At 47.0% G+C, this 12,804-nt stretch overlaps 1 protein-coding gene across 7 annotated transcripts in view; it reads right to left on the bottom strand.

Annotated features, from left to right (window-relative positions):
- ADCK1 (aarF domain containing kinase 1) overlaps positions 1–12,090 on the bottom strand; it is a 129,417-nt gene extending 117,327 nt beyond the window's left edge. For 2 of the 7 annotated variants that reach the window (XM_022576423.2, XM_089908031.1), the window contains exons 1-3: positions 11,969–12,087; positions 3,568–3,713; positions 1,496–1,579 (exon numbers count right to left, since the gene is read on the bottom strand). In XM_022576423.2, the coding sequence (XP_022432131.1) occupies positions 1,496–1,579; positions 3,568–3,702 (219 nt within the window). In that variant the 5' untranslated portion in view covers positions 3,703–3,713; positions 11,969–12,087. The other 5 variants (XM_089908028.1, XM_089908029.1, XM_089908026.1 and 2 more) reach the window with 5 other exon arrangements.
- Positions 12,091–12,804: the final 714 nt, after the last annotated feature.

The raw sequence follows: 12,804 nt of genomic DNA, 5'->3' as shown, positions 1-12,804 counted from the left end.
TGGGGACAACGTGGAAGGTTTTTTTTAAAATAAATTAATTAATTAATTTATTTATTTTTGGCTGTGTTGGGTCTTTGTTGCTGCCCGTGGGCTTTCTCTAGTTGTGGCGAGCGGGGGCTACTCTTCCTTCCAGTGCACGGGCTTCTCATTGCGGTGGCTTCTCTTGTTGCGGAGCACGAGCTCTAGGCACACGGGCTTCAGCAGTTGTGGCATGCGGGCTCAGTAGTTGTGGCTTATGGGCTCTAGAGCACAGGCTCAGTAATTGTGGCACACGGGCTTAGTTGCTCCGCGGCATGTGGGATCTTCCTGCACCAGGGCTCGAACCCGCATCCCCTGCATTGGCAGGCGGATTCTTAACCACTGCGCCACCAGGGAAGTCCCAAAAAGGAAGATTTGAATATGGACTAGCTACTAGAGGTTATTAAGGAATTATTATCAATTTTGTTAGGTATGATCATGGTACTGTAGTTAAGGTTTTTTTAAGGTCCTTATCTGCTAGAGATACATTCTGAAGTATTTACAAATGAAATAATATGACGCCAGAGACTTGTTTTTAAATATTTCAGCAAAAAATAATAATAAATAAATAAATGAATAAAGAAGTAAATGAAGGAATGAATAAATAAAGGGAAGAGTAGATGAAACAAGATTGGCAAAAGGTTGATAATTTCTGAAGCTGGATGACAGTTCCATAGGGGCTCATACTACTCTACCCTTATGGATGGTTGAAATTTCCATAATGAAAAGTTTAAATAAAAATTAATTATTCCAGCCACCTAGGATGACTGAGGAGGAAAGTGTCACAGAGGAAAGGTATTTGAGCTGAGTCCTGAAGGATGACTAGGAATTTTCTAAGGGGCAAAGGGCCTTCCAGGCTGAGTAAAGATACACAGATCTATCACAAACCTCTCTCTGGGAGAACCAAAGTTATATACACTTGACCTCAAACTCAACTTACATCCCACACAAGTGCCCTCTTGCTTAATCCCCCAACTCTCTGGGACATGTAGACATAGCACCAAAATCAACTATCCTGTTCCAAACGAGAACAGAGTGTGTGGTCGACAGCTCCGCTCAGAGGCCTACAATAGGCCCCGGTGTAGCCTTCAGAGGACAGGAAGGCAATTAACCTCTCTCAGTTGGGTTTTGCCTGACAAGGCAGTTTGGAAGCCAGCTGAGTTATCTCAGGGACAGAGCCTTCATCCCTCCTGAGTCATCCCAGACGCGTGCCCTCCCTAGACACACACACCAGCCTCCCCAGCAGCACCTTATAGATTTATAACCTCAGTACTGGGGGGTCCAGCTTGATGGCAGCTTGGCAGCCCAGCCCATGGGCACTAAAACATGCCCCCTCCTTCCTCCCAAGCCCCCAGCCTCAATCCCTACACTGCCCCCGCCCACCTCCAGCTGCACTCAGGAAGCTTGCTGGCTTTGCAGTCACTTCAGGACTTGTCCAGGCCTGGCCTAGCTCAGATGGATCCCACAGGTCCCTTACCTTGGATCGAAGCTGCAAGTATTCCTCTGAACCATAGGGGACACTCCTCAAGGAGGTAAGATAGTCGTAACTGATGACAGCTGTCTGTGAACCAAGGAAGAGGAAGGCTTAGCACCAGACATCATACTCCTCTGTCCAAGGCCTGCAGCTGCAGCCCCCTGACACAGGTGGTATGTCTAGAGAAACAGTCCAACCTCTAAGAGGCCCTGCCCCCAGATTTCGATCTGGCTGGCTTCTTCCTGTCATTCAAGGCTCTGCACAAATGCTACCCCTGCAGAGACCCTCAATCTAAAGTTACCCCCACCCACCAGGAACTCCCAATTATTTATTATAACAAACTACCATCCAAAATTACCTTGCTCATTTGTTTCCTTGTATATGGATGGTTTCCACTTCACTAGAAATTAAGCTCTATAAGCTCAGGGGCATGTCCTTCCTGTTCATCATCGTATCCCCTGCACCTTTCACAGTGCCAGGCTACTCTTAATTGCGGTGCACAGGCTTCTCGTGGTGGCTTCTCTTGTTGTGGAGCACGGGCTCTAGGCGTACGGGCTTCAGTAGTTGTGGCACGCGGGCTTGGTAGTTGTGGCTTGCAGGCTCTAGAGCGCAGGCTCAGTAGTTGTGGCACACAGGCTTAGCTGCTTCACGGCATGTGGGATCTTCCCAGACCAGGGCTCGAACCCATGTCCCCCTGCATTGGTAGGCGGATTCTTAACCACTGTGCCACCAGGGATTGTTTTTTTGACCCATTCATGTGAACACTCCTCAGCCAGAAGGTCCTTCAAAGCTGCACCTGTAGGGGCTTCCCTGGTGGCGCAGTGATTGGGACTCTGCCAGCTAATACAGGGGACATGGGTTCGAGCCCTGGTCTGGGAAGATACCACATGCCACGGAGCAACTAGCCCCGTGAGCCACAACTACTGAGCCTGCGCGTCTGGAGCCTGTGCTCCACAACAAGAGAGGCCACGATAGTGAGAGGCCCACGCACTGCAATGAAGAGTGGCCCCCTCTCGCCACAACTGGAGAAAGCCCTCGCACAGAAATGAAGACCCAACACAGCAAAAATAAATAAATAAATAAATAAAATTTTAAAATATATACATTAAAAAAAAAAAAAAGCTGCACCTGCGTGGGACAGTTCGTTTCTACCCCTAAGACACATAAGATAATGCTGGGCCCAAAAAAGGCATTCAGCAAACACTTAGGAATCACTACATATGCCATGGCCTGTTTATCTATTTGCTAATCTTGAGTCTATGACCCAGTTTACGTTAAGGAGCAGGCACCACATCTGAGCCAGGCTAGGAAGAAGACGGGACAACACTGAGTATTAAGGAAATGATTAGACAACAGCCCAGACAGACTGTGCATCAGAGTGTCTCTACACCGAGGGGAAGAAAGCATGGGCTCATCCTGCAGCAGACAAAGGAGGAAAGAAAGCAGGACGCATGCGGCACTCTACCCACCAATGGAGCAATTATGTAGGGGTGCCTGGAACAGCCACTTTCAGCAGAGTTAAAGAGGATGTGATCACACCAGAACGATGTTCCTGAGCCACTGGAGAAAGCCTCTAACAGTCAAATATTCAATTCAGATTCTGTTAGTTTGGAGCTTGGAGGGGATCGGCAAAGTTCTTCGAGGCATAGATACTCAGAGCATGAGCCCTGCATCACGAGCCGTTCACGAGCTCACTGGAGGCAGCCCAAGTTTTCTGGTAGAATTTAATCAAAGCTGCAAAGCTCTCTTTCCATGTGTTTCCTGAGAAGACCGCCTCCTGAGTCTGTCACTAAAATAAGGTGAGGAGGTTCTGTAAAGGTAAAGGCTTCAGAACAGAGACCCCATGCAGTACCACTCTGTTTAACTTCAGGATGCCAGAGGCTGTGTGAACAGGGATACAGGCACACAGGGGTGCACACCCATGCCTGTACAACTGTGTAGTGGGAGCTTCACATGTGTAAGGGTACATGTGAATCTCCACATATGTGTGACTGGCAGGTACATCTGCTACATGTATGAACACCTGCAAGTAATACTGCAGTTCCTCTGCCCCTCCCAAAAGGTTAAGAACCTACCGTGGCAACTGCTCTGCCCACCCTGACAGCGCCAAAGTCGTTGAGGTCCAAGTACTTGTTGCTGTAGAGGTAGACGCCAGAGGCGGCAAGAGCCATGCTGGTCCACGAAGCAAGCTTGAGAGCCCTCCGGGCCATGTCCCCAGACCCTGAAGAAGGAAAGCAGAGGAAGAGGAGCAGTTAAGAGTTTCCCAGGTGGTCAAATTCAAATCCGGGCTCTGCCACTTAGACTGCATGATCTCCAGTCATTTCCTCAATCTCGCTGCACCTGTGTTTCCTCATTTGTAAAACAGGAGGATACCTACCTCAAAAGCTGTTGGGATAAGATGAGATCGTGTATGTGAAGCGCTTAGCACAGTGCCCAGCATAAGTCAACTGTCAAAGTCATTCTTCCTTCAACAGTACCAGGCACTGTTCTAGGCACTAGGGAGAGAGCCAAGAAAACAGACAATGTTCTTACAGTCTAGAGGGGATGACAGATCACAAGCAAACAGACACGTATTAGAATAGCAGCAGGTATTCAGTGCTGAGAAGAAAATCAAAGTGGGTAAGAGGAAGGATGACGAATATGTGATGAAGGATGCTGTTTTAGATAAGAGAAGCGAGTGCGTGTTAACGACTCTTACGGAAACTATGACTGCACCACTAAGCGCACAAAGGCGTCATTAGCCCCCTATGCCCAGGTCAGAAGTAACCACAGCCAAGATGGCAGCTGGTCCGAGCAGCCAGGTAAGCCCTCCACGTCTGACTGATTTTCAAAATATTTATTTTGATTAGAATAGACAGCCCCTCTTCTAGACTGTAAGCTCCTTGAGGGCAAACACCATGGCTGTTACTACTTGTCCACTCACAGCCCTCCAGGCTGCTTTCTGGTTAGGGGCTCAAGGTCCACCTGCTGATTTGCTCCGTTTCACCAAACTCACACTCCCATTCAGTGGGACCAAGTGGGCTCCTGGCTCCCTTTCCCCACCCTACTTGTACTGCTCAGCGTGCCAGGTGGCTGCACAGACAGTCTTTGGGGCCACTGTAGCCAGTGGGCAGATTCCCCTTCAATTCCTAGGAATTCTATATCAGAATAAAGTCCTTGCCCACAGCTGCAGCTGCCAGTGGAGAAGTCCCACCCAGAAGTGCCACCATCAAGCCACCTGCAGCTGCAAACCCGGCACAAATGCAGCAGGAAAATTTAGGTCATCACCCTGTTTGCTTCTGCCCTGGACTCAGTCTGTGACCATCCCCTCCCTGCTCTGTGCCTCTGTTTCCCCTTTGTATGGAAACAATTGCTCCAAACAGCCTTGTCTGCATTTTCTTTAAAGTCTATCTTGACTCATGCCTCATAATATAGTCACAGATTTTTTTTTAAGTATCCACAGGGACATATTTTTCCATTCTTTTACTTTCAACTTACACTTTATACTGTTTCTCTAAATAGCATATAGTTGATTTTGTTTGCATTTAACATAATCACTTATGTATTTGGATTTAATTTTACCATCTTCTGTGCTTTCTATATTCCTACCTGTTCTGTTCCTTTTTCTCTCCTTTCTTGACTTTTCTGGACCCAGTTCTTTTTATAATCCCATTGTTTTTCCCTTTGCAGTGTTCTTTTCCTAGCCAGCATTTCTAAAGTGTGGTCAGAGGAACTCAAAAAAAATAAATATCAATCTGGGTGCCATTTCAAAAATGTAGATTTCTGCTAGACTCACAGACATAGAAAGCAAGCTTATGATTACAAAGGGGAAAGTGGGGGAAGGGATAAATTGGGAATTTGAGATTAACAGATACACGCTACTATATATAAAATAGATAAACAACAAGGACCTACTGTAAAACATAGGGAACTATATTCAATATCTTATAATAACCTATAATGGAAAAGAATCTGAAAAACAATATATATGTATAACTGAATCACTTTGCTATACACCTGAAACACTGTAAATCAACTATACTCCAAAAAAATAATAATAACGATAATGATGTAGCAAAGTAAAAAAAAAAAAAAAAAAAAAGCAGATTTCTGAAGTCCACCCCTTGGCCCACTGAATCATCAAGGCTGGGGGTAGGACTCAGGAATCTGCATTTTAATAGGAAATATAATGGGTTATTTTTATGCAAAGTTTGAGAACCACTCTTCTAAATATTTCACTTTTAATAAAGAGAGGCTTCATGTGTTCAAATTCATCAGTGAAATCATGCCCCCTTCCAAGTTTATCCTACCCACTCACAACCCCAGATGACTGCATTCACCCCACAAGGATGACTGCAAGCAATTTTTTTTTTTTCTTTTTTTGGCTGCATTGGATCTTCATTGCTGCACGCGGGCTTTCTCTAGTTGCAGTGAGCGGGGGCTTCTCATTGCGGTGGCTTCTCTTGTTGCAGAGCATGGGCTCCAGGTGCACGGGTTTCAGTAGTTGTGGCATGTGGGCTCAGCAGTTGTGGCTCGCGGGCTCTAGAGCTCAGGCTCAGTAGTTGTGGTGCATGGGCTTAGCTGCTCCGCGACATGTGAGATCTTCCCGGACCAGGGCTCGAACCCATGTCCCCTGCATCAGCAGGTGGATTCTTAACCACTGCACCACCAAGGAAGTCCCATGCAAGCAATTTTTTTTTTTTTTTGCGGTACGTGGGTCTCTTACTGTTGTATTTTCTACTGAAAGGGGCAGCACGCTCAATGTCCCCTCCACCTTGTTTCTGCCAAGACACAGGTTGCCAGTTGGACCCGGACGCAGGCCTTAAATTAGGCTGAGTGCCCTCAACTCCTCACACACCTTCCTCCTTCAAGATCATCAGTTCGAAAAGGTCCATGAGGGGTGATCCAGGGACCTTCCTTGTGGGGCCTGCAGAAAAGCCCACACTAAGAAGGCAGTACAGAGCAACTGGTGGTCAGGAACTCAGCCTCTGGAGCCGGGAAGAGCCTCGGCTCTACTGCTCACCAGCTGTGTGACCGTGAGCAAACCACAACCTCTTAGAGCCTCCATTTACGAAAGAGGCTCTTGATAGTACCTACCTCATAGGGTCATTGTGAGAATTAAATGAGATGCTGCTTTAACAGAATGCCTACCATGCTCAGTAAATGAGACCTCTTCTCCTTATTGTTATTTTAAACTTCATTTCTTCTTCTCTGAAAAGCTGAAGAGCTTATATAGAAGAACTCCTAGCTCTCAGGGACCAGAATTCAGCACAACCTTGTACAATTAATAAAGGAGGTGGGAGAAACCCATCACATCTTGCCTGAACCATTCAACCATTCCCCATTCCAAACACTTCCCCACATCCCAGCCAACCTTCACTCTGCCACACAAGTCGTCATCATCCTAACCCACAAGTGCATTCTTATCACTCTTACCTACCCACTCTCTACCAAAAAGTCCAAATTCTCTAGCAAGGCATTCAAGGCCCACCCCATTCTCATCCCAACCCACCTTTCCAGCTTCATCTCCCAAAATATCCCCCCACACTCAATCCCGCATTATCCCTCTATGAAGTTTTGTCAGCCAATCACTCAGAGTTCCTTGCTCCTTCCTCTCTGGTCTCATTGTACACCGCTTTTACCTCTAATAATCTGGCCCTGTATCTGCCTCTTCCACTAAATGCAAAGGGCAGAATTCGCTAATAAATAATAAGTGAGTAAATAAGTCTGCTAAAAAAAAAAAGACTGAATGAATGAGAGAGTGAAAATTTCCCCACTCTATTCTCAACACGGAAACTTAAGTCAAACTCTGCATTCCTCTGCTCTAAACTCTCCAATGGCTCCCACCTCACTCAAAGTGAGACAGGAGGGAAGGGGACAGGGCACAACCTTTAAAAGAATGACACAGCCATTGAGGATATGACATAAACCAGTTAGAACCAATTAGGCCCTAGATGGCAGAAGATTCAACTTCCAGTGGACCTTGAGCCTCATTATATGCTCATTATGATACATTAGCTAAATGATACACCCAAAGGCGCCATGACAGTTCAGAGGCTGATCATAAATGGCCAAAAAGTGGGTGATGATCTAATTCCTGGAAATCCCCACCCCTTCCCCGAAATGATTGGAATAATCCTCCCACTTACTGGCCTATGAAATTACTCAGCCCATAAAAACTAACCACCCCATAGTTCAGGGTCTCTCGCCTTCTGAGACGGCCCACAATCTGTCTATGGAGTGTGTATCTCACTAAACAAACCTGCTTTCCCACTTAGTTCTCAGGCCAGAGCCCCCTTGCCTGCCTGCTTATATTCCTCACAAGTGTCCTATATTAATGAATCTAACTTCTTGCCTATCACTTTGCCTCTCACTGAATTCCTTCTGCGCTGAGACATAAAGAACCTGAGCTTCAGTAAGTCCTGACACCAGGTGAGTGATTTTAATTAAAAGACAGTGGGTTCGAGTCCCAGCCCGTGGGCTCGAGTCCCAATAGGAGTTTTGGCTGGATTCAAATCCCATCTGAGGTGCAATTGGGTTCGAGTCCCAATCTGAGGTATGTGGTTTCAAAAGAGCCAAGGCCTTGGCGTGACCTGAGAGGGCCTTCTTGATCTGACTCCCCAGTTCCCTCCAGGGTTTCAGGCCATTCCACTGTCCCCCCTTGCTCACTTCACCCTAAAGGCACCAGCCTCCCTGCTATTCCTCAAACACGCCAGGCACATTCCAGCCTCAGTGCTTTTGCACTTGCTATTCTCTCTGCCTAGAACAGGGGTCAGCGAACTTTTTCTGTAAAGGACCATATAGAAATATTTTTGGCTTTGCAGGCTATAATATCTCTGTTAGAACTACTCAACTCTGGCATTGTAGTGCAAAGCAAAAGACAGCCATAGACACTATGTAAAGTAATGGGTGTGGTCAGATTTGGCCTGCAGGCTATAGTTGGCCATAACCTCGCTTAGCACATGGAATAGGTGCTCCAAAAGTATTTGCTGAATGAATGAATTAATGAATGGGTAAACTATACCCTATGAGACCTGTACAGAGTCAGTAACAACACAGATTCCCAGGTGAGAATCACAAACTTGAGCTGCCAATTCGACAGCCATCCTCCTCCAGTCACCCCCAACATCCGTCCCAGACTTCCCTCCCCGAACCCCATCCTCCTCAGGTTGCACCATCCTCCAGGCCTGTCCCTCTAGGTAATGAGACCACCCCAGCCTTAAGCCCACCTCTGAGTGGGGAAGCAGCAGTAAAGCAGACACAACTCCCAAGACCCAGTTTTCATGCAAACGTCTTCAGTAATAAGAGGTGGAAATTGAAAAACATAAAATAGATGATATAGGAGTCAAACTGTGTCTAAATAGACTGGAGCTGGAGTTTTCCATAAGGTGTCAGTGAGTCTTTAACATGTAAATGAGTTGCTTTCCTCGGGGTAGCAATTTTAAAAGACCCTGTAAGCCGTGAAATATGTCTGTCAATGAAAAACACCTTTCATTATTAAATCTTTTGCTAATGAATCACCTGCCCTGTTCTGTTTACTTGCGTTTTTTGACTTTCACCTGAGTTGTTTCTCATAACAGCACATCCTTTTTTTTGGTTGGGGGTGGGAGGGGGAGGTGCCTGGGGCCACTGGACCCTAAAACCTAAACATTAGATAATAATATTAGCAATAACTGATCTTTACACAGCCCTTTGCACTCATTATTTCGTTAGTTATTCCACACAACCCAGTGAGGTGAGACAGATATTACTACCATCCCCAGGTATAAATGAGGAAACCAAGGAGCAGAGAGGGTGAGTGATTTGCCCCAGGTGGCTCAGCTGGTAAATGGCAGGGTAGACCTTCAGCCCTTTCTCTTTATGGCACGTGACCTTCCTGACAGGGACTCGCAGACCTCCAATCCCCAACATTCTTAACCCCATTCTCAAGTAACTGCATCAGTCACTATGATTTCTGACCCTCTACCACCCCCAAACAGTGCCAGGCACAGGGAAGACACTGCTTGGCACCCTGGAAGTCAACAGCATGTCACAGATCAACAAAGCACCTCACTAGAAACCACCAATTCCAGGCTGTGAAACATTTAGGAGAGCTGTGTTATTGTCAAATCAAGGATGAGCATGGAATCCATCTCGCTGGACCACAGGAAACATACTAGCAAGCATTGAGACAAGGCAAGAGGAGAGTCTGGGAAGTTCTACAAATTAAAAGTTGATGGTCAAATGAAATTCCACCCTCTGTGCAGAACTAAATAGGAAACCAAGCACTTACTGTTCACAGGGCTAGGCCTTTTCAGCTACTATCCATCTGCTGCCTCCTCCCCATGCCACATTACAGGACAGTAAGCCTAGAATCACCACTCCCTGTTTGTTGCACGGGTGAGAATGGCCACAGAGGAAAGAATTTAGGGCTCCAATCCCATTAATCCCATAAAGTGACCACAGCTCCTCCTCCCATTTCCTAGAGAGACCGTTAGACAAACGAGCAGTATTTCTTTTGGTCTGCTCCCAAGACTGGAAAAGACCCAATAATACATTTGGAGACAGTGATCTGGCTTTCAGGGAAAATTGGTTATTGATGTAGATAAAAAGCAACCAAGGTGGATGATACCATCATGTCTCATATCAATGCTGAGGGACCATCTAGTTGACCTGAGCAGGTTTATAGCCTGCCCTGCCCTGCCCTGTAGATAGGAATGTAATCCAAATGTAATCACTCTCTTTCCTAGTATTTGATGCCCAGAAGGTGATTCAATCAATATTGATTAAAGGAATCCCCAACTGATGCCAAAGTCCCAGAGTAGACAGGAAAAATAAATCTCATCCAGGCAAGGAATAGAATTCTCCACTTACTTCATCCAGAGATAGGGGGACTCAGGGAGAACAGTGGAAAACCAAGCACAAAGCGTGAGTAGCAGGTAAGAGGAGAAGAGTGAGTGAGATTGTAAGCAGAAATGTACAGTGCCAAGTGCTTAAACATCTCATGTAACTCTCACAACTACATCCTGGGGTGCATCCTATTAGAGCCTCATTCTACAGATCAAGAAGCTGAGTTTTAGAAAAGGTAAAAAACTTGGCTGGGAAGCTACTAAGTGATGCAGCCAGAACTTGAATACAGGTGTGTCTGCTCCAGCCAAGAGAGCACAAGGCGGACGAGAACAGGGCTTGCTGGGCCCTGAGGTGGGTCCCTGAAGTGCCTCTGATGTAGATAGCTAAACTGAGATGGCTTATTCAGTGAGTTGGGTGGGGGGGGGGGAATGCATGAACCAAGCACTATTCTTGTCTTATAGGTCCCTTGTGTGACAAGAAAATAAGTGTATATCAGAAAGGGAAAAAATGTAAACTCTCCCAGCAGAGGTCAAAGTTTACATCCTGAGGGCTGCTGAGAAATGGCCAAAGATACAATATGATGTAACCCAGGAAAACTGACACAAGTGTAGACTACATGAAAATCTGTATATAATGTGGGGGAAGAAACAGTGAACAAAGTAATACGTACATGCTTACTATCGCTACCGAAGTTAAACTGGCAAGCCAGAACAGAAAGGCCCAGGACCAGGAGTGACGAGTTGGTGCTTTAAGTTCACAGGAATTTTTCCTACAAAACAGTGATATTCCAAAGTATGTTCCCAGACCAGCAGCATCTGTATATCCTAGGAGCATGTTAGAAATGTAAATGCTCGCTCCCCACCCCAGACCTACTGAATCAGAAACTTGGGGGATGGGGTCCAGGTTTCTGTGTTGTAACAAGCCCTCCAGGTGATTCTGATGCACGCTAAAGTTTGAGAACTACTGCTTAAAGAAAACGTGTGAAGGCACAGATAAAGTCTAATTCACTTTCAACTCCGCAAATATTTCCTGAGCAGCCACTAAGTGCCAAGGATCATGGAGGTGATCAATAAGTACTTGTTGAATCGAATGACTTCATAGTTAGTAGAAAGGAAATGCCACTTAACCTGGGGAGAGAGCTGTACTAGGCGTCTTCTATAGGCTGCTCTCCATACAGCGCTGTCATCAGCACACGTTTACTGTGCGATCCGGAAGCTCAGGGCCCCACCAAGTGCTATAGATACGGCGCGCTCCGGAGTCGCGCAGGCCCCTGCGGAGGGCAAGGATACCTGCGCGCCCCTGCTCTGATCCAGCCTGCGCTCCAGCCCCGGACGCCTGCGCCTAGGAGCCCACAGACCACCAAGGCTGAGGAGGTCTGGGTGAGCCACCTGCTGCCTTCCTCCAGCTCCAGTTCTACCTACACGCAGGACTGCGCCACGCTTCCGCCCAATGGTGAGGCAGGCTGGAGAGTCGCGGCAGAGGTGATGGGGCACTGTCACGTGGCCGCGCTCCGGGCCCCGGATGATAAGGTCACCGGCCCAGGGTTCCCTCCCGGCTGGAGGCCCCAGCAGAGGCGGGCGCCGGGCGCGTCCATACTGGCTTACCTGCGCCCCGGGGCCCTGGCAGCCCGGGCTTTGCGCGGGCCTCCGAGGAGCTGCGCCTACTCACCCCGTGGGAAACAGAGACGCGGCGTCCGGCTTCCAGCAGCAGCCTGGTGGCGGGAGTTCGCGGGGAACTTTGCTTGCCGCCACCGCCGGATTGCTCTCAGTGAAGCCGGGGCGGCGCGCGGCCTGCCGGGAGTTGTAGTTCTTCTTGGTTCCCTAAGCCGCGGGGACAAGGGCCAAAGAACAGCCGCGGTCGCCCTGGACCGCTCCACCTAGGGAGGCAGAGGGGTCACAGACACTTGACCTGTCAGATAGCCTGTTTCTTTGCCTGTGCTGCGGCCAGGATCCTTCCTGAAAACTTATTTTCAAGAAGCTATCCAAATTGGTCATAGATTTATGTTCAGTAGGAGGATGGAGTCGTGGGTTTGTGTATTACAACAGGCAAAGAATTTTACTGACAGTTGCTGAATAGTAAGAAAGTGCTGATCGATCTTAGTCATTTTATCCCCCATTCATTCATTGACCTCTATTTACTGAATGTTTGTTTATAAGATGTACTTTGGAGACAATCATCAGACCTTCATTCCTTCTACAAACATCTCTTGAGCTACTTCGTGGGGGAACAGAGATGGGGTGGAAGATTCATCTATCAATTCAGTGCAATTCTAATAAATTTTCCAACAGGATTTTCTCTGGATGTTTACAAGCTAAGCTAAAATTTACATGGAAAAACAAAGGACAAAGCATAGCCTAAACATTCTTGAAGGAGAGTAAATTGTTTCAAGGACTTACCCTTACATATATCAACATTTATTATGAAACTATAAAAATTAAGACTATGGGATATTAGTATAGGGATAGGGAGAGAGGGAAAATAAAACAGCCTAGAGAGCCCAAAAA

The sequence above is a fragment of the Delphinapterus leucas genome, chromosome 2, assembly GCF_059928025.1.
Source record: "Delphinapterus leucas isolate spDelLeu-1000000601 "Yukka" chromosome 2, BTC_Dleu_Yukka2, whole genome shotgun sequence".
Classification (NCBI taxonomy): domain Eukaryota; kingdom Metazoa; phylum Chordata; class Mammalia; order Artiodactyla; family Monodontidae; genus Delphinapterus; species Delphinapterus leucas.
Note: the sequence above shows the minus strand (reverse complement) of the source record. Positions and strands in the feature narration are given on the sequence as shown.